The sequence below is a fragment of the Trachypithecus francoisi genome, unplaced genomic scaffold, assembly GCF_009764315.1.
Source record: "Trachypithecus francoisi isolate TF-2019V2 unplaced genomic scaffold, Tfra_2.0 Lachesis_group0, whole genome shotgun sequence".
NCBI classification, from domain to species: Eukaryota; Metazoa; Chordata; class Mammalia; order Primates; family Cercopithecidae; genus Trachypithecus; species Trachypithecus francoisi.
The window spans coordinates 66,868,875-66,891,128 of NW_022681453.1; the positions used below are offsets into that span (position 1 = coordinate 66,868,875).

The window sequence follows — 22,254 nt, forward strand, 5'->3', positions numbered from 1 at the left end:
CTCTGTCTCACAAAAAAATGAATAAATAATAATAATAATAATTTGTTTTGAAAAAGACACTGTACCTTTAAGAAATCATTCCTGAAAGAGCTGAGACTCCTAGGTTTGTTCTAGGGAGGCAAGTTGTAAAAACTGTTGCTAGGGCATTATATACAGATTTCAGTCACACAAGACCCAAATGAGGAAGTAAAATTTCAGGGTTTGATCAGATAGACTTCTGCTTCCTCCAACAAAAGATTAACTGCTATAGGAATTGCCCTCTTTCCATAAACAACTAGAAAGCAGAGAAAATATATGAAACAACTGTTTTCAGAAACAGTTCATTTTTGTCTTTCTCCCAATGGGTAAGCTGATAGGGTGATTTCTGTTTCGGAAAAGACAGTAATTCGTAGTTACAAATTCTCATGCCTTATCTGCCCTATTTGACAAAACAAAAAAAGAGAAGAGAGGTTGGAAACTGGCTAGAATAACTATGGCATTTCCCTTTTATTCATTTCAACAGCCTAAACAGGGTAAATATGTACAGTTGAGACATAGAAAAACTATAATGAGAAAACATTGGACAGGACTTTTGGTGCCAAGTTAGTTTGAGGGCTGTCTCCTCCAAGAAAGGGATTAATACTGGAGTAGGAGGAAGCTCCACTTTTGGAGAAATTCCTACCAGTTATCAGTAAGCTTGTGTCTCTGTGGAGGGATCTGCTGTTTCTACATTGGTCTCTTGGCAGAATTCAGCTTCTTATAGTTGCAGAACTGAGATCCTAATTTCCTTAATGGCTGGCTGTCAACTGAGAGCCACTTCCAGCTTCTAGAAGCTACCTACATTCCTTGGCTCATGGCTTCCTCCTAGAAATGCTGGGTTGAGCTAGAAAAGCTGGGTTGAGCTTCTCAAGCTTCAGATCTCTCCTCCTTCTTCCAGTTCATTTCTCTATCCCATTTAGGAAAGATTCTCTGACTCATGTGATTACATTGGGCCCACCTGGATAATCCAGGCTAATCTCACCATCTCAAGCTTGGTGCCTTAATCACCTATGTGAAGTTCCTTTGCCATGTAAGATAACATATTACAGGTTCTGGAGTATAGGAGATGGACATCTTGTGGGGGGCATTATTTTGCCTATCACATAGCCAATGCCAGGAGTACCCACAAAGCAAGGGCAGATATTGCTGAAGTTACAAAATCCAAATTTACAAATATCTCATATCTATAATGGCATAGTTATACCTGTTGCATCTCCCTCCCTACAGTGATAGCAAGGCTTCTCTCTTTGATCAAACTCACTGGCATGGATGACTGTCTGAACAAATAACTTTTTCTTACCAATATTCTTCATTACATTCTTGGGGGTCATATATGTGCCACTCAACCCAATCTGACCATCTCATCTGTACCCACAGAGCTTATTTAACCACCTTCTAACTTCTCTCATGTGAACACACATATCCTCTTTATCTCCCCTATCTACTCTCCTGATTTTTTTCTCATTGCCTCATGGGGGAAGAAACATCCTTGATCTTTTTCTCTATCCCTTCTTTGTTTCATTTGTAAGCTGGTCATTGTAAGGTGAAGAAAAATTTAGGAAACAGCTTACTCCCAAGATGTAAGTCGCTTCTTCATATTTGACTAATTCTAAATGGCAATGAGATTGAAAGAAAGTGAAGCTCAAAACTCTTACCTTGAAAAGTCAAAGCCTGGACAAGCATGATATGTCTTTACATCTGTGCTATGAATTTTATACTTTCATATCATAGAAATCTCTCAGCACACTCCATACATTGGCAGTTTGAATGGCTCTGCCACATGCTTTGTATTAATTTATTTAAATTTGATCATTGCTCCCCAATTTCTTATTTTTAAAGTACAGCAGGATGCAATGAATGACTGCTAATGTCATCCATCTATTTTCTAGATAGATTTTAAAATCAGTATACTGAAAAACAAGATGCTGGCCAGAGGCAATACTCATCTTGTGCTTTCTACCATAAGTGAGTAAGAAGGTTACCTTAATTATTAGCACCAAACTAATTACTACTGGAGGCAATTACTGAGATAAAGTCCAATTTTATCTTCGAACCAGCCCAAACTACAAAAAGGCATGGCATTATTATTAAGTTAGGGACCATTTTGTCCCCATTAAACATTTTTATAACAGAAGTCAGTGGGGAGGATGTTTATAATAACAAAACTATTGGACTAACTCAAGTGTCCAAAAAATGAGGTTGGTTAAATAAATAAATTAAGGTGTATCCACATAAGGGAATATCTTGCAGCAGTTTAAAATGAGGCTGTAGAATGATATTTATGGCATTGAAAATTGTCTTGCTACATTTAGCATAACAAAGTTAGAACACAGTACATATATTATCCAAATTGTGAAAAATAACCCTTGTGATAATCCTGATTATGGAAAACAACATAGATTGATACATAGAAAAATCTTAAAGATAGGCACCAAAAATGTTTGTGTAATCATTTTTTCTTACTACTGGAATAATAGATGATTTTATTTTTGGTATATATGATAATGGATATGTATTACTTAGAAATTAGTAAAAGTTAATATTGTTTGTTATAGGTCAATGGGCAATAATTCATCTAACTTATTTAATAAGAAACCTAGATCTTTTTAGAGACGAGAAGCTGATTTTTGTGGTCATTTAGCAAATATCCCTGCTTGAACACAACCAGGTCTATAACCTTTAACATTTAAGAATGGTTTCACCTTTTTACTTTATGTATATGTCACAGTAACCTCATGAAGTGAGGTAGATAAAGCAAGTAATCAGTTTTCTCTGGAAACCAGAAGTACATTTGTAAACCTGAGGTTAGAAGTGTTGCCTTTCTTTGAAGTCCAAGAGCAACATTATCAGCTGCTGCCAGTTTGTATAGGCTCAAAACTCCAAGGGAAAACCTTTTTTCCCAACAACTTCCTGACTTTTTGCCAGTCTAGGCTCAGACAACAAGCTCCAGAAGGCAGCCAGCCGATTGGGAAGTAGGTGCAAAGTGGCAGTCTGTGGGGAGGACAAGGACTGACTCACCACGTTTGTAACAGTTGTGAGGCTGCTTCTTCTTCTTCCATTTCCATAGAATTAGACAGAAAACCATCACACATATAATAACTGTTGGAAGTACAGCTGTAATCCAACGGATGTGGTCTGGGGGAGGCTGAGGGTCCTCAAGCTCTACAAATGACCACAAATTTTCAGTCAGCCAGGAGAGTCATTTACAAAAGGTTTCTGCTAGCTGCTCTTCTCTTTATTTACCTGCCAGGCTCTCCCTAGGGCCCTAAGGCCAGAGAAGCCTGAAATCCACAATAGGAGGCCATAGAAAGTCCCAGTCTCAGGGCCTCAGCAGGGACCTCAGAATCAAGCCCATGCCTCTGGCCAAATGCCTGGACTGAGCGTCCTGCCTTCCTGGAGGTGGGGATTACACCGACCATGATCGGGAAGAAGAGGGTCAGCCTGACCCATGATTCTGGAATCTGGGTGAGGTGTCTGTGCTGAGGCTCTGCACATGCAGTCATTTGTGCCGTGCCTGCTACCCCACTCCCCTCTGCAGTCAGTTCTCAGGCCCTGAAGTTCCTCTTGTGATGATTCTTTTGTCCACTATAATCTCCAGACACCTCTCACTTGGACAAATGGAACAGCCTCCACACAGGCCCCTACCTCTAGTTTTCGTTTGCTTGTTTGTTTAGTTTTTTCCTACTGAGATCACAGCAGGTTTCCTCTGCATGGCTTTCAGCATATCTCATCTACTAAAAATCCTTTGATGTTTCTTCATGCCTTGAGGAAACTTCACACCTTCAGGACCTACTTCCTTACATAAGAACTCCTAAGTTTCTGGGGAGTTGGAAAACAGACTTTGTGGGGAAAACTTAGAACTGAGTCGCCCACTTTAAAGACATTTTTGGGAACAGTTCTGGTAGCTAATTCCAAATTTCAGGAAAACTAGGACCAGCTGATCTATTAGCTTAGCTATAATTTGTGGATACATGCCCTGTTTCTGAGATGTTAAGGAGTTGTTGACATTGCAGGCCATATTTAACCCCTTTTGAGTCTGTCTCAGTCTATCCCACTTGAGCCAGTTTGGCACTCCCAGTAAAGGGGGTGTGGGGTTATACTTACTAACTTGGAGGCTGCTACCTTTTAACATGCAAAAAAGGTCCCTTGACTCAGGGTCTAACCTATCTCTGATCAAGCGATAGAATGGGAAACCCAGACAGGCAAGTGCCATCTTCCTGAGGCAGCTAGAGCTGAAACATTTCTGAAGATGGGGGTACCTGTGGAAGTTTTGGCAGAACAGTAGTTGAGAAGCAGCAGGAAGGTGAGCCATGATGAGGTTGTATTGGTGGCAAGCCCCTGTTAATTTGTAGACTATGGGAGCCGTAACAGAGGGCTCTGGGGCATGTCGTGTATGGTGATGTTGGTGGCCACAAGATAGCCACCAGTCAAACTAACTACGCATTGAAGGAGCTACTGAACTCCAGGCATAGCTTGGAGAGGCTTCTATCTGGCCAAGAGAGGATACAGGAGAAGCAACTGGGACAGGATGAGTGTGGCTCCACCATTTACTGCACTCTCAGAGGCTGAAGTGTCTGAGTAGAAAGAATTCAGTAGCAGGAGATGAGATTGGCCCAGTTGTAAAGTTGGTTCATGGGGACTGGCCCCAGGGGCTGTTCACAGACCAAGTTATGTCTGAACAACAAGACACTGGGAGAAAGGAGGTGACAAAGCCAGGGAATGGAGCAAGGAGTTGGATGGGTGTCACTGGAGGGGGCAAGCCAAGGAGTCATCGCTGGAGAAGGGGTCAAGGAAAGAAGAAGGCAGATGTGGGGGGTCAAGGGCAGCACAGGCAGTGATGGGACAGGGTAGGTGCAGGCCACCTTTATTCCAGGAGGGAATCTTGCAGTTACAGATCCTTAAAAGAGGAGTCAAATATAGACACATGCCCTCCTGGGTAAAACCAGGACTTTAAAATGTCAGGCTCCTGTTAGTGCCTACTGCTTAGTTTCAGTCCTTTCCTCCACTGAACTGGTCCCTGAAGAATACTTCCGAACACACAAGCATTTCTGCCTCCAAGGCTTTCTTTGACATACCTCCTGCCTTATGTCAGATACAGCTGATCCATTGTGGTCCTCTCACCTGCTGAGCCCAGATTCTGTCTCAAGTTTTTTCTGCTAAGGAAGTCACCATAGTTTTGGGAACCTGTCATCCAGAATGCCCTCCCCTCCTCACCACATGTATTAACCCCAATAATTTATTTTACGTGTTACAAGGTACCCCTTCCTTTAGGAACCATTCCCTGACCCTCAGGGAACTTGCCCACCTCTGAATGCCCATAAAACTCATTACCAGTCACTTTTGTTTTAAATCTAGTCACATATTTCCATGGAATGAAATTTGGATTCCAATTCAACCTTTTAAAGACCCCTTTTTTCATGTGTGCACATTACAGGGTTATGATTCCATTGGAAGGTCCTCAAGGGCAGAGGGGGTGTCATATCTTTTTGTTTTCACTCCTGCAACCAATAATGTCCCAAATGGTTCTACACTCACAATAAGTACCATTTGTATGTATGCGTGTATGCATGATGTGTGTGTGTGCAAGCGCATGTATGTGTTTTAAGCAAAGAAAGAATTCTAGCCTGGAGGAAACCTGCATTTTTTAATCAAAACTTCAGAATCCTCCATCCAAAGGTAAACCAGGATATTGAGTCAGTTTCAGGGCTAAAAGCCTATTTCTTCAAGTGCAGCACAGGCTCATAGCCTCCTGGACCCTGCATCACTCAGGCGAAGCAGGAGCCCTCCATCTGGGTCCTTCCTAACAGCGTCATAACATGGCCCAGATGGAGGTTTCCTAGCAAGTCGGGGATGTTGGATAATCTGTCTTAAGCATTTGTGTATAATACCTGCTGAAAGAAATAATCTTGGAAAACATCTTTACCTATAGAGAAAGGTGAGGATAAAAGCTGTGTCTTGTCAGTTTCCAGAACACAGAAGATGGTCATGTTGCTTGTAACATCAGGGAATGAAACAGACAAGCTGATGGAAACGTCGTACAGTTCTGTGACATTATCTTGAGATTTCTGCATAACACCATCATACTCGATAGTTGAATTCTTGGTTCTTAGCAAAACACTCATCTTCTTAGGTTCTGGGTAACCGTGTATAGATGAGCAGGTCAAATTTATGTACACATTTTCTGTTATATTAGATATTGGGACTATTTCAGGTTGACTGAAGTTAGCTGAAAGCACAAGAGAGATACAAAAAAATCAGTCTAAGTTTAGATGCATCTAGGAGGGAATAGCAAATAACTGGGTGCTTGATCTGGGGCTCGCTGGGGCACACCTGGGAGCCTCAGGGTGTCTAAAATGTGGCCCTTGGCCCAAGGTGAGTGCCACATAATGATTTCATGTTTATTTTTCAACAACAGAGTTTGGGGCCATGCTTATTTCCTGCTTATCAAAATCAAGGGGTTGCTAAGTGACAGGAGGGCTGTAATTGAGTCCCCAAATATTTACAATGAAGCCACTATTTCCAGGGAGTAAAGTCTTTGGAAGGAGAAGTGGTCTGACTTTAGGGCCCAGGTGTCCCATGGGACACATTCCAGCTCACCAGACTAAGAGAGCAGAAAGGGATTGAGCTGAAGTCTCACCAGGAACTGACAGAGTTCATGGTGCTGAGACGCCCTGGGTCATATCTTTCAGGAACCCAAGTAGGATTGTGGTAAGTGAGTGGGTGGGCATTTTGGAATTTGAAATTCAGAACACTGATTTTTGGCATGAGCATCAAAGTGTCTTCATAACATACTCTAAGATGAAGGCCAAATCCAGCTATTTTAGGGAAAAATACATGATCTTAATAAACACAGTGTTTCTCTTGCCTTTGTTTGCCATTCACACTTTTCTGGCTGTTCAGGATCACTGGCATGGAGCCCCTAGATCTGTGTCATGTGCCTTCTGTCAGAAAAAATCTCTTGTTCTTTTATAGTTACTAGGTAGTTTGCAGGTTCTACAAACTGATTTATAATTTAGTGTATTCTGACTAAAAAGTCTTTCATTTGCGTGTCATCTTTATAAGTTTTGCTGTATCAGTGTACTATTTGAGCACTCTTCTTGGACTTTATGTGGTCTGTAGAAGGTGAATTGCCAGACTGTTATTTAGCTTTATTAACAACATCTGTGAAATCACATGTTGCGTAAGTTAGAGTTTTTCTAATATACATTAAAACAAATACAACATGGCTTTTCAAAATGCATGTCTATCTGTGTCCCACCAAAAACATTTCCAGTGGTACCTGGCCACATTTTGAAAACACGGATTTAGCACTTGGTTAACTGCTCCCAAAGCCCTGCAGCCTAGTTTTAATCACACAGAGTTCAAAGGGAGCAGCTGTCCATTCTATTTTTACTTTTGCTTCTGTTTTACTCTATGATTTTAGAATAGGTGTTGATCTGCCTTTCTAAGTTTCATCAAAAATTAACGTGGATCCAGTAATACCACACCTGGGTATTTCCTCTAGAGAACTGAGACCTTATGTTCACACAAAAACCTGTACATGAATGTTTACAGCAGCTCTATTCATACGAGCCCCAAACTAGAAACAACCCAATGTCTTTTGCTGAGTTGAATGGATAAACAATAAAATGCTACTCAGCGATAAAAAGGGACAAGCTTGATATGTGCAACAACCTGGGTGAATCTCAAAGGCATGCTAAACACAAGAAGCCAGTCTTAAAAGGTTATATACTGTATGGCTCCACTAATGTGACATTGTCAAAAAGACAAAACTATAGGATGCCTAACAAGGGTTATGAGTGCAGACAGAGTATGACTCTATAAAGGGATAGCCTGAGGGAAATTTTTGGGGTGATAGAAATGCTCTATGTCTTGTGGCGGTTACCTAATCTATACATGATCTATAAAATCAGTAGACAGTATACCAAAACAAACAAAAAATAATTTTACTGTGTGATAGTTTCTAAAATATCTGTAGTGACATTTAGGCCTTCTGAGGTCTGGTGAAGTGGAGGAGCTGGTTTGTAAGTTTGTGGGTTATGTTTGTTGGGCTTTTTTCCCTTCTGTCTACCAGGCTCATGGTTGTGGCAGCAAACAACTCATAAGCAACCTAGAGGAGGCTGAAGGGAAAACCCAAATGTGTCAGCTGTCCCCTTTGCTAGGAGCTCCAGGTAAAGATTTGGTAGGTGAAAAATCTTGGACCCAAGGAAAAAATGAATTGTGAGACATCTGAGGCCTTTATGGTTATGTAAACTTTGTAATGGCCAAATTACCTATGGTTTTTACCATAGGTAATTAGCCATATTATCTTTGTTCAATTAGCTCTATTTTTTCCCCAAAGCAGATTTTTACTGATCCTTCAGAAGCAGACTATAAAAAGTACAAAAGACTTTCATTTCCCTACTCCCAGACTCTACACTCCCCAAATGCACTTCCCAGAAGTGGCTGTCCTCTGCCTTCTCTCTATAGACCCCCTTTTTCCCCTGGGCTTCTCAAGTCCTCCTCCAATGTTTCTCTAACTCATCTGCAGTCTCATCTCAGAAAGCTAAGAATCTGAACACACACCATTGACCACATACCAAGCACTGACAGTTCAGAATTCATCTGGTGGATGCGGATCATTCCTGTGGGCCTTTTGTGATGGATGATACATTGATACAAGCCCTTGTCCTTGATCTGAAGGTTGTGAAGTCTCAGGGTCCAACTCTCCGGATCAAAACTTGTGCGGCCCATATACTTGGAATGAACGCTGTCAAATTTCTCTCTGCCTAAGTATACCTCATTCAGAACCAAGTTTTCCTGGTTCTGCCAAAATACTACTAGCTCACTCAGGCTTCGGTTTTGAGAGTTTGCAAACTGGCATGGCAGGTCTGCAGTCTCATTGAAATAAGCTTGAATCTTCAGGGGAGCAGCACCTAAAAAGGAAGGTTAAGGATTAGGGAGGGAGAAATTAGAGGAAAGAGGAAGAAAACCTCCATTTCTCTTTATACAATACCCAGATACTTCCTTATCAGTAATCATGCTGAAGAATTAGATATTAAGCTCTGGAACTGTGCACACATGCTTGGTCTCTGGAGATTAGGACCTTTGTCCTTGCTTCACTGCTGACTAAATGTGTGGCCTTGTACAAACTGCAATCTTTATGAGCCTCAGTTTCCTCATCTGATTAATGAAGTGGTTGACTAAATGTTCTAAGGGTCTTTCTAGTACTGTGGTTCTGTGAATTTAAATCGCAGGACAGGGAAAAACCAGCAGAAGTAGACAACCCATTCACCCACCAGTTACCTTTCTATAACCTGAATTTTAGTTCTCATCACCATAGCTGTTACAGGTTCCATAACTTCTACACCATCACCAAAAGCTTTCCCCTCCCCTCCCTATCCACATATTCCTTGGTCTGCTATGGTGAAAAGATTGCTGATAATGGCAATAAATTATAGCCCCCCTTTATTATACTTCATTAGTTGGGGAATCACATTGAGTAACATCTTTGAAATTCAAATAGCTCCCTTTACAGAACTTCCCCTATGACTACTGCTCCCATGGCCAGCATTTCCAAGGATGTCAAATGCTTTAGAAATGACTTCAATAGTCAACCAAGGTCTTTATTTTCAGTGACCTCTCTAAGCTCTTTCAGAGATCAGAAAGAGAACTGGGCAAATTTGATGGTTGTTTTGGGATTGTGGTGGTCAATGACCATTTAAGGCATATGAATGAAATGCTGGAAGTGAATCATAGATGGGCAGGTGAGGATGTGCTTTGGGAGTATTGGGGAAACCCCAGGCACCACAGGCTTGCTGTTCCCAGGATGCACTGACCCTGGACAATTTTACAACCATAGAGATCAATCTGGAAGAGTTCAGAGAAAGGCTTTAGTCCTTGAGGGCACTTTGGGGTTTGTGGGAAGGATGTGGGCCACCCAACTACTTAAATGTGAATGATCACAGGGTTTGTGTAGGACCTTTTCTAGGTTACAGAATTACTCGAGACTTGGCAAAAAAAAAAAAAAAAGTAAGCAGTGGTGGATGAGAAGTATGGGGGTGGAGAGTGGGAAGGCTATTTCTTACTTAATATTAAGTTAGATGCCACCTTGGAGAGGAAGTTAGTGTAAGTTCTAAATAAAATGTCATCGTTCAGGATTTATGTGAAGGGATGTTGACACTGAGGAGGAAATGGAGAAGATGGGTTGATGAGAGAGAGGAGAGGAGTCTCATTTGAAGAGTTCTTAGTAGGGGAGTAATTAAATTGATGTGCTTTCTCCTGAAAGAGGGACAAATAACAGTGACATGCACTTGTCAAACTAAACTGTGTACAGAATGGCCCAGTGAGGACACATAATCAAGGGGTTGGTGGTGGATTTGAACTCTAAGGGAAGCAGACAGCAGGCATCAGTGGGAGTTTGCACAAATGTGAATCACTGCCTATTGCATTACACTCACTAGGACTCCATGAAGTACTTGAGGTATAAAATGCACCACCTGTAGAGGATGCGTACCTGTATTGGAGGGAGGAGGAAAAATCTATATGGGTACCCTGACAGTGAAAGGGAGACCTAAGGAAGATTTAGTGTGTTTATTAATCACCTTACAAGGCAAACCTGAGGCTTCTGCGTCTTCTTTGCTGAACTCTTAATGTAATGCAAGAGTGCCACCTACTGTAAAAGCTTTTAGCACTGTCTGGTTTTACTCTAAAACCATAACATTGACTGTTAATTGACAGATGACCTGATGGAGAAACTAAACACACAGTTAAAAATTCTGCCAGTTAACAGTCAATGTTATGTTATTACTCAGCTGTTAGTTGTGCCTTCTGGGCCTGGAAATGACTTCGTCTTTAGCTGCTTCTGTCTTCCTGATTTACATTTTTTTTTTTCTGTAGAGCCTCAACAGTATCTTCTTTCCTTCCCATCCATTCTCTCCACTCACAGACCAGTCTAACTCCGCTGACCCAAGCCCCTCTTCCCAAAGATTACAACGACTTTCTCTTCCACTTATCAAGTGCTCCCTTCCTCACCTAGCAACTGAAAGTGTGATGTACGGACCAATGAGATTCACGTCACCTGTGGGCTGGTCTGAAACATGGAATCTCTGGCCCCACCCAAGACCTACTGATTCAGAACCTCCATTTTAACAAGAGCTAAAGTTTGAGCAGCTGCTGTAGAGAATCTCTGCCTCTGTCTCCAGAGTGGATCACAGAAAATGACAGGAAATAATTTTTTCCATCCCTCCCTCCCCAGACTCCCTCTCCTCCCCGTGGGGTGGAAATCACTCTGAAATCCATTCTGAGTGGAACTGAAAGTATTTTGCAATTTATACTCCATAGCACCTCACCAGCCACTGGCTTCCATGATCTCACACACAGTTAGGCATGGGGATGCTGCTAATCCTTTCTCTGACTAAATGGGGAAAGTTTGGCTCAAGGTCTGTGATCACCAAATGGTGTTAGGCCTTCCATTTTATGACCCCAGACCTCAAGCCACCTAGCAACTGGACTTACTGGGACTCCATAGTGGGTAAGCATTGAGAATCTCTCCCTTCCCCAGTACTTGGGTAGAGGAATGGTTGAAGTCTAGTTACGGGTTGCTATGATGTCAGGAACAAGTCACTCAATCCAGTTAGATGCCTTTGTAATCAGCTGAAGGAATTTGTTTCAAAGGATAATTAAGGACTTCCTGAGCAATATACTCTACTGTTGGAATGCCACTTAAAAACTGTAATTTGCTAACCTTACAAAGTCTCTCACTCCACTGGGACTTCAGTCTTCCCTGGCTACTATCCCCAAATGCATACCTTATATATTTAAGAATTATCTCTTCTTTATGTTGCTATGCTTATCTGTACTAAAAAAGTTTCCTTCTTTTACTAAACTTCCTCCAAAGTTTTACTTGGCCCTTTGGATGCCTCATTCCATTAATTACTACAAGGAAACTTTCCCACAACTTTAACCCCTTCATTGACTGTTTCCCCTGAGGTTATTATTTCAATGAAATCTGGCTTCACCCAAAGGAAGCCACTTGCTCCTGCCCCAGCTACTGTTTGTTTTATCACACTTCGCGGGGCCTTTGAGCAACACCCTTCCCTTTTGAGGCGTTTGACTCTCTCATTGCTTTTAGCTACTAAATCACTACCACCTTGCTCAATGAGGATTTTGGCATTAGATGCAAGGTCTTGCTAACAATTTAGATGACTTCTTTATGAATGAGTCTAACAAACTTGCCTCAAATTTGTTTGATCTTGTCAACTCCACAGGTCTTCACCCACAGACTATTTCAGCAGCTGCCCCCCACCCTCTTATGACATAACCCTGAATCTTTTCACCTGGAGCAGCTCAGTCCTTAGAATCTTAATCTCAATATGCTAATCTCTGTCCACAACCTCCTATTCATCCAGGTTTTGCTCTTGCTTACTCCTTCTACATCTGTTGTTCAACTTCACCAACACCTCAGCTTTATCCAGACCCTGTAGTGCAGTGTTTTCCACAAGAGCTCTTAGTGATAATGGAAATGCTCTGTCTCTGTGCTGAACAGTATGATAGCCACCAGCCCTTGTGGCTACTGAGCAATTGATACGTAGCTAGTATGACTGAGAAGCTGAATTTTTAATCTTATTTAATTTTAATTAATTGAAATTTAAGTAGTTACATATGGCTAGTGGTTATTATATTGGACAATGCAACAATAGTATATCTTTGTAATTATTCCTTGCCACAACTTCAATAAACACACCCCTTTGTCTCTATAAAATTTACCCTGGGGACACTCTACTTTTGGTCTACATATCTGTTCTTACAACTGGGCAATTGAGCAGTTCTAGAGGAAACTATTCAGTTGTGCAGACTGGTGACATTCCAAATCTGCAGTGTCCAGTCTCACTTCACTCGGCCTCCAGGCTGTTTGCCTGGTTCACCACCGTCACTTCAAACACAAACCCTCTGCTGCTGCTTTTAGTTTCTCTTTCCCTTGGAGTCAAACTCCCTGAAAGAGTAAGCAGCAATTGCCGCCTTCACTCCCAACCTCCCATCCCCACCTCTCTACTGAAATGCCCTGACAAAGATTGTTGCTGACTTCACACCATGGCCAAGTCTTGAGCTCTTTTCAGACCTCAACTCATTTGACCGCTGTGTCAGATGTAACAGTGTTGGCATCTCTCCTCGTTGAAATGCTCTATTCTTTCCCAATCTCTGTTTTCCTCAATAATTTTCTCAAATCACTCTTTAATTTCGGTAACCTTGAGTGCATGTTCTTGGTCTTATTCTCCATATTTTCCCTGGTTTTTCTCCTCTAGCCCCATGGATTCAACTGTCAAGTACAAGCTAATAGCATCCAGGTGCTTATTGCCAACCCATAACTTTCACTAGAGTTTCAGATACCTGTATCCAACTTCCTGCTGGATGTCTCTATCTAGATTGCAACAGGTACTCTGTTCCTCCCCTTCAGCCTTCCTCTCCTCTATCTCAAGGAATGCTTCCCTGTCTGGGAATGGTTCCCAGACAAGCCTCTTATGTCTACAATCATCTAAATCATCTGTGTAACCAAGATGGATCATCTGTATACCCAAAATACCCAACAGAGGCTCTACACAAGTGTGTCTGAGGACATCTAGAACTACTACAGCCAGAGCTGAACTCCAATATGTTAAGAAAAGGGTGGAGGAGACTAATGTAATTGTCTCCTAACTCTTCTTCCTGCTCCATCCTTGTCCCCGAGTCTAGTTTCTCAAGCCAAAATGATCCCTTAAAAATACAGCTCCAATCACATAATCCTCCTGTTCAGAAGCCTCTGATGCCTTCCCACCAAACTGAAATTATATCCAGATCCCTTCCCCTCACACTGAGAACTACATCCAAAGTCCTTCCCCTGGCCTTACAAGACCTCATGTAATTGGGTCCCCAGTACCTATCAGGCCTCTTTCCCCCACTTACTCTGCCCCAGCCACACTGCCTCCCTTGCCATTCCTCCAAAAGATCACACGCTCTGTCTCAAGTCCTCTTCTCATGTTGTTCCCTCTGTCTGGAAGGTTCTTCCTCCAGACAGTCTCACAGCTACTCCTTCACTTCATTTAGGTCTTTCATTAAATGCTACCTCCCAGGGAGATTTTTCTGACCATTCTATTGAAGATAGCATCCTTGGCATTCTATCGCTCATGCTGACTTATTTTTTATTGTGGTACTTATCATGACGTGACATGACATGGTATGTTTGGTTATTGTCTGTCTCTCCTGAGAGGTCTGGGTTCTGATTAAAAATCTATGTGTGATTTTTCAGACCTGACCACAGGCAATTAAAGAGACTTAATCTGATAAGCTTTGCTGAGGAAGGTGCCCTTTCTACACCAGATTTGGTGCACAGTCAGTGCATGGCAGTCTCTGAAGGGGGTAGCAATCAAGATCTCAGGCCTCCCGCCGGTCATGCTTTTTCACATACTTGCAATTTTAGCCCAGGCACCCTCATTCTTAGGTCACTTTATCTGAGGCTCTGGGGTGAGGTCTTCAGGCACCTCTGCTGAAGCCTCCTCATCACGGAGAAGACACTTTTCCCCACTCTGACTCAGTACCTAGTATTTTTTCCACTCCTAGCCCTAAAGACACTGTTCCCCATGCTAACTCAGTACCTTGTACTTTTCCACTCCTAGCCCTCTCACCTCATTTTCCTCTGTGAATTCTCCCCATCCTTGGATTCCTCCACCCCCAGGTCCATAAAACTGCTAGAGCCTTTCATCTGGGGCTTCTTCAACAGTAAGGTGACCCCCTAAGTCTGCACTGATTCACCTGACCCTCGACTGGGGGTCATTTTATGTGGGGAAATGGAACAGGCAGAGTCTGCCCTTCCCCCCATTTTAGGCTTTTGATTATACCGTCGTAGTAAGAGATTAAAAGCTGAAGTATTTCATTTTTGTTTTGCTGCTATAATTGGCTCCTCTGACACCTGACAACTCAGCTCTCTCTCTACCAGCTCAGCTGAGTAGCTGATGTCTCCCATTAGAATAAGCTCCATGACAGCAGGGGCTCTGTCACTTTTCCTCACTGTGACATTTCTAGTACCTGAAATTGTCCCTTACAAATATGAAGCACTCAGTAAGCGATTGTTGAAGGAATGAATGGAAAAATCTCAAGAATAACTAGGGAAATGCAATTTAAACCTCAGTGAGAAACCATTCTTTTTGCCCATCTGATTGGCACATATTAAAAATCATCCTGGTAATTCCCAGTGTCCGTGAGAGTGTTAGGAAAATGGGTCCTGTCATGTACTGCTGGTGAAATTCTAAACTGGTACAATCTTTTTGGAGGACAGTTGGTAATATGTAAGAAAATTAATTATGGGCTTAAGCATTGACTTAGCAATTCCGTTTCTTAGGAATTCATTCTACAAAAGATACATGTGCACAAAATTAGAGGTATACAGATATTCATTGTTTATAAGAACAATACACTGGAAATAAGTTAAATGGTTTAACAAATAATGATGCATCCATATAAAGTAATGCCATGTAACTGTGAAACAGAAAGCTATAGGGCAGTACACTATTGTAACTAAGAGTATGGATTCTGGACAGTGTGAGTTCAATCTCAGCCCAACTACTCACTGCCTGTGTTAACTGTAGGCAAATTACTCAACTCCCCTGTGTCTCAATTTCCTCTTGTGAAAAACAGGAACAATAATGGTACCTACCTCATAGGTTTGTTGTGAGGATTAAAGGAATGAATATTTGAGTTAGCGTTGGAGCAAACCCTGGTCTGTGGTAAGCATTAATTGAGTTACTTGTTTTTGTTTATTTATTTTTAACATTATTAATGATAGAGAACGATGTCTATCAACATAAAATCAAGAATTTATAGATAAATTTACTCAAAAAAGTTTTTAAATAAGTGTATTTAGGGTACTTAAAAAGATATTTGAAGTAACATCAAAAAGTACAAAAAATTATAAAACATTAAAATAGGCCATGCCTATAATCCCAGGATTTTAAGAAGCTGAGACGAGACAATCACTTCAAAAAGGTTCAAGACCATCCTGGGCAACAAAACGAGATCCTGTCTCTAAAAAAAAAAAAACTAGCCAAGCATGGTGGCATGCACTTAGAGTCCCAGCTATTCCAGTGGCTGAGGCAGAAACATCTCTTGAGCCTGGGAATTAGAGGCTGCAGTAAGCTTTGATGGCACCACTGCACTCCTCTAGCCTGAGTGACAGAGTTTTTTGCTTCCATACATGTCAACAGTACTTCTGGGGACAAAATACCAGGTTACATATTTTGGAAATGGTATTAAAACTCCCCTCTCATAAAGGAAAAATAAGCCACAGACTCTCAAACACATGCTACTTCCAAAAAAAAATGTCTGCTTGCCTTGGGAGCCTCTCTGTTCCATACCAATTTCACTCTTGCTCCCAAACAACCCTATACACATCCTATTCAGTGATTGTCTTTCACAAATCAACTTGTCTGATTGCTCATTTTCTCTGGAACCCACTAAAAGCCCTACTGAAACAATCAACTAATTTGGGGTAAGATACTCCCTACTAGACAACATATATCTTTTTTAAAAACACTGAAATGGTGGCTTAACATAAGGGGGTGAATCCAATAGAACTATTAGGCTCCATGACAATTCTTTGGGAATGATAGGCCTCAGCTGTCTATTCACCTCCAGGTGATGGTTTTAATGAGGGCTATCAACAACAGCAGGAAATGGGAGTCAAAAGTAACCATCCACGCAGATATCTGCAAAAATCTGGGGGGAAATCAGTGGACCTTTCCACAGGAATAAGGGTTTGAGCCAGTCTTGCATAAATCTTAAAGTGGGCCGGGCACTGTGGCTCACGCCTATAATCCCAGCACTTTGGGGAGGCTGAGGTGGGCAGATCACCTGAGCTCAGGAGTTCGAGACTAGCATGGCCAACATGGTGAAATCCCATCTTCTCTAAAAATACAACACTTATCTGGGTGTGGTGGTAGGTGTCTGTAATCCCAGCGACTTGGGAGGCTGAGGCAAGAGAATCGCTTGAACCCGGGAGGTGGAGGTTGCCATGAGTCAAGATCATGCCATTGCACTTCAGCCTGGGTGACAGAGTGAGACTCTGTCTCCAGAAAAAAAAAAAAAAAAAAAAAAAAACTTAAAGTGAAGAAATATTCCAACTACCACTCCAGGTACATGAAATTAACTAGAGTTATTGTTCAAGAGAAGTGAGAAGCCCTAGGACCCAGAGAACCCTCACACCAAAAGAGAGCAGCTACCAAAACTCAAACTGGAAAGATACTTCCTCCTGATGTGGGAGCTACTGATTTTTCAAAAACCTCTCTGGCTCCAGCCTAACAGTGTGATGCAGGTGCCAGGACAGCGGCAAACAGAGCTTGAAAGTTAGAGGTGCCTCTGCAAGTGGCACTAGAAATTCCTTTCGCTTTATAAATACAGGGCACAAACTGTAACCTAATTCTGCAAAGGCCATGGGTGCCCATTTCAGTCTTAAACTCCCATCCAATTTTACCCTCAAGAGCAGGGGTAGCAAATACTACTGTGTCAGATTTCCATGACAGAGGACACAACATATAAGGGAGGGAAAAGTGAAACAGAATTGCTTGACTGTATTGCTGTTTCTATGACATGAAATGAATTATTCAGCTCTATATTTTGGGGGTGGATTATTTGGGCCAATTGCATCTCCTTTCTGTCTTTGGATGCCTGCCCTGTGGCTAGGTCACTGTTCACCAGCCCAGTAAGCAGAGATGTGCCCTGAGAAGAAAGGCAGATAGAATTCAAATGGAATTTTTCCTTTTTTTAAAGAAGAATAGAATCTGATTTGTTGTTGCTTTTCATCATGTGTGAATTATTGGCAATGTTATTTTCTAATCTGATGTCATGGGCTTTCCATTATTTCTTTAAATTTGCACTGCCAAAGATATAGTCACTTATTCTCTCACCACCATAAAACTTAAACGGTTACCATTTGAAGTTGTTGTTTTCAATATTGATAACTCTCTTCTCAGGAGCTAAGAAATTTCTAAGAAGTGTCAACAGCAAGTCAAGGGCAAAAGTGACACCTGAACTCAGTTTTCATAGAGTGTCTCAGCTTTACTTTCTCACTTTCAGTGTGCAGAGTCAGAAAAGTTGGTGGGAGATGGTGTTCCAGTTTAGTGTTTTCTGGAAATGTGTTTCCAGGACATTTTTCTTCCTTCTCTCCCAGATCTTAAGAGCTGGGCTGGTCACTTTGATGAGAAGGGCTTGGGCCCAAGCTTTTGGGTCAACAGAGGTGTCAGCTGCAGGTGATGGGGAGGATGCACTGGATGAACATGGATGAGGCGGAAGCTGTATTATCCACCAAAGTTGTTCAGGCCCCATGGAAGAATTCTTACCACTTATTCATGGTTTACCATGAGAGTTAGGAGAAGAGTCAAGTGAACAAATGCTAAATCTACATTGCTGGGTGTGAATCCAAGCTCTGCCACTTAGTAGCTATGTCGATCTTGGGTAAACTACTTCACCTCTCTGGGCTTTAGTGCCCACATCTTAAAATGGGAAATAATATCAAGACCTAAAGCAGAAAGTTATTGTGCCGCTTAAACGAGTTAATATTTATGAGGTACTTAGAACAGTACCAGGCACAAAGTAAGGGGTATATATGTATATATATACAGTCATGTACTGCACAGCCACATTTTAGTCATATACAATGATGGTCCCATAAGATTATAGCACCATGTTTTTACTGTATCTTTTCTATACTTAGATATGTTCAGATACACAAAAACTTGCCATTGTGTTATAGCCGCCTACAGTATTCAGCACAGTAACATGCTGTGCATGCTTGTAGTCTAGGAGCAATAGGCTATGCCAGGTGGCCTAGGTATGGAGCAGGCTATGCTATCTAGTTTTGTGTAAGGACGCTCTATGATGATTACACAATGACAAAATCGCCTAACAATGTGTTTCTCAGATTGTACCCCTGTTGTTAAATGATTCATGACTTTGTGTATATATGCATTTGTCAAATAAATAAAATAAGTCATGTGCGGTGGCTCATGCATATAATTCTAGCACTTGGGGAGGCTGAGGTGGGATAATTGCTGGAGCCCAGATAATCGAGGCTACAGTGAGCTGTGACTGTGCCACTGTACTCCAGCCTGGGTGACAGAGAGAGATGCGGTCTTAAAAAATAAATAAATAAATAAGAAGTTGGATAAGAAGGGAATCTTATTGGATAATGTTCTCTACAGTCTTGTCTTCTTGCCTTGCCCTCTGACACATGCATACCTCCCACCTCCCCAGGAGCTAAGGTAGCAGGTCATGGACCCTGGGGGTTGGAAGCTGCTGTTGTTACCTAAGTCAGTGAACAGCTGGCACATCTACAGACCTCACACTCAAGGACTCCACAAGCTAAGCAGAAAACAGAAATCCCAAAAGGCTCATTCCAGCGAGCATGGATCTGAGGGACCATCTCTTTGTGGTTCCCTGACTCCTCATCACCCACAGCAGACATGGGAACAGTGGCCAAGGGCATGGTGTGTGGCCATCTTGAGGAGGTGAACTCATGGCTGGTGACCTGTGGGTGCTGGAGCCAAACTTCAGGCTCAGTTCACCTCCCTGTCTTAGTGGGGTGGCTTCCCTCTCAGACCTGCAGGTGGAGAGAAGGAGCAGCAGGAAGAGGTGGGCCAGGAGAAACTACAAGACACTGAGTCACAGGATACATGGCAGGGACTGCAGCCAACCCCTGTTTACAGATGAAGAAACTGAAACTCAAAGTAGAACTGTAAACAGGGAAGATCTGAGTTTTGGGAGGCTGGATGCTGTTAAAATTTTGAGGGGAGGCAGTGGATAGTTAAGAAAAAGAATGTAGAATTCAAATACGAAATGCCCCTGACTGCTACCACCACCAGATAGGAGGAGAATGGCATGGAGGGAAAAGATGCAGAGGAAGGAGACAGTGGTCATAACTCATTGTGGTTAAAATATCTTACTTATTCAAATTTTACCAAAGCATAAGACATGTGACCACACTGCTAGAGGGCTCTTCACAGTGTCTTGAGGGGGATTTAGAAAGGGTTGTGCAAATGGAGGGCTCTGAAGCTTCAGCTTCATTAGGCTCCACTGTGAATCAGCTGACACAATTAGCTGAAGATCCATAGTTGTCAGGAAGCTGTAGCAACCATGATGTATGTGCATGGGCTATAGGGAAGGGAGTGAGAGAGGGTAGGGAAGGCAGGGACGTGAAAACCCGTGCTCCGTATGAAGGGAGACTTTTGGAATTCCATCAGTTGTTTCCTAGGAGCCTGAGAAAGACAGAAACAGGGTCAGAAAAGACCAGAAGAGAATATGTGTTGAGCAAAAGAGTCAAGTCTCAGGGGCCTCAGTGCAGCAGCCTTCCCCTATCCCCTTGGGATAGGCCAGGCTACCCCACTCTGAGCATCTAGGCTCACTGATGTGAGACTGCGGAGGCGGAAGAAGCACATGGCAGGAGAGCTCTATCCCAGCTACCTGCCATCAGCTGCTCTCAATCATAACACTTCCTTCTTCTCCAGGAAAGTCTTTTTTGCATGTGGTCTTGTACAACGCTCAGTAGAAAGTGAGTAAAACGCACCAAGTCTCAGGCCTGGGCTTGCAGTGGTCAGACTCATCAGGAGACAGTAGGATTCCAGGACTTAACAAAGCTGAAAGGTTCTTACCAGAGAGCAGGAAGGCCATCACAAAGAGAATGTTACTCAGTCCCATAGTGCTAGAGTCAAAAAAGAAAAGGTAAAACTTGATTAGAAAAGGAAACTGAAAACCGATGTTCACCAAAACATGATCTAGAAGTGGAGGTTGGGATTCACTTGGGTTCTTGGGTGTGCAGAGACAATGCCAGGGGTTCATCAAAGCCATTTCCTTTTGCTCTTAGCTCCATAGAGAGGTCACATTTCCCAACCTCCCCTGCAGTTAGATAGGCCATGAGACTGCCTTCTAGCCAATGGAATTGTGGGCAGAAAAGATGTTTCTTCCAGATCTGGCTGCTAAAGTCTCCTCTCTCGCCTCTCTCTCCTGCCTTCTTAGCAGCAGGGGATCCAGAGGAAATGTTCAAGGGCCTAGAAAATAGCAAAGTCTTACAATGGAAGGGACCTGGTTTGCTTAATAAACTAGTAAAGCAGCTCTCTTTACACCTCTCCCACAACTGATCTACATTGGATTGTGATATTGGCAAAAAATAAAATTTGGGGGATTGATTATTGCAATAGCTAGAATTATTTATCTTGACCAACACAACGGGTATCATGGAGGCAATTGGAGAGTATTGTATTTAGTCTTAGAAATCAGCCTTCCTTTTGTTTTCCTGTGGTTCTCAAACTTGAATGTGAGTAAAAATCACCTGGAGAGTTTCCTGGGCCTCATCCACAGAAAGTCTGGCTTAGTAGGTTGGGATGAAACCCAATAATTTTTATGTTTAACAACATAAGTTGATGACAATGCTGCCAGCCCAAGGACCACACTTTGAGAGCAATTCACTTAATCTACATGATGAAGCCAAGAAAAAGGATATGCTTTGCTTTATAACCTCTATCTTCTTTCTTCCTCTCCCTCCTCCCTCCTTCACCACCCACGCACTTACCCTAACTAGCACCAAGAAGGCTGCTTAGTGGCCTATAAGGAAGCAAAGAATAAGGAGAGGTGACCAACATTAGATGTGATCAGACACATTCAGGATGGTACGGCCATAGACAGGAAAGATGACCAACATAAGAAACAGGTGGAAAAGCAAACCAAATACAGTTGTATAATACAGAGCCAGGGACAAGGCCAGTGCTAAATGCTTGCCCTAGAAATCTGCTCAATTTGCACTGAGTGGGACATAAGTTTGGCTTATAGTTTTTTAACAGCCAATGTAAAAAGGAAAACCTAGCCAGTGAATTAATTCACAGGTCTGTCCACTAAATTCATAGGTCTGTTGATAAAAACAAAGCAATTCTTTCCAGGAAAAAATGCACAACTATTCTTGATCCAATAGCAGAAATGTATTCCCCAGACGGTGTTGTCTAGAAGCCATCTGGGTTTCTTTCCTCTGCTCTCATAGCTCCCAGTGCAAAGCATTGGGCTAGAAGTGTCTGTTATGTTTTTTTCTTCCTTCTAGACTATACTTTTTCTTTTTTTAATAAATATTTTTGAATAGATCATGGTACTAAATGTAGATGGTACTAAATTTGAAAGGTAAAGGTGATAAATAGTGGAAAGCAAGTCTCCCTCCCAGCCTTGTCCCCTAACTGTCTAGTTTTCTTCTAT

The 22,254-nt window shown here is 42.2% G+C and overlaps 1 protein-coding gene across 9 annotated transcripts in view; it reads right to left on the reverse strand.

Moving 5' to 3' along the window:
• CD86 (CD86 molecule) overlaps positions 1–22,254 on the reverse strand; it is a 63,920-nt gene that overhangs the window by 9,061 nt on the left and 32,605 nt on the right. For 6 of the 9 annotated variants that reach the window (XM_033211051.1, XM_033211050.1, XM_033211048.1 and 3 more), the window contains 4 exons: positions 20,670–20,719; positions 8,598–8,933; positions 5,942–6,244; positions 3,037–3,180 (listed from right to left, as the gene is read on the reverse strand). In XM_033211051.1, the coding sequence (XP_033066942.1) occupies positions 3,037–3,180; positions 5,942–6,244; positions 8,598–8,933; positions 20,670–20,715 (829 nt within the window). In that variant the 5' untranslated portion in view covers positions 20,716–20,719. Of the gene's footprint in view, positions 1–3,036; positions 3,181–5,941; positions 6,245–8,597; positions 8,934–20,481; positions 20,624–20,669; positions 20,720–22,254 lie in introns of those variants that run through there. The other 3 variants (XM_033211054.1, XM_033211056.1, XM_033211055.1) reach the window with 3 other exon arrangements.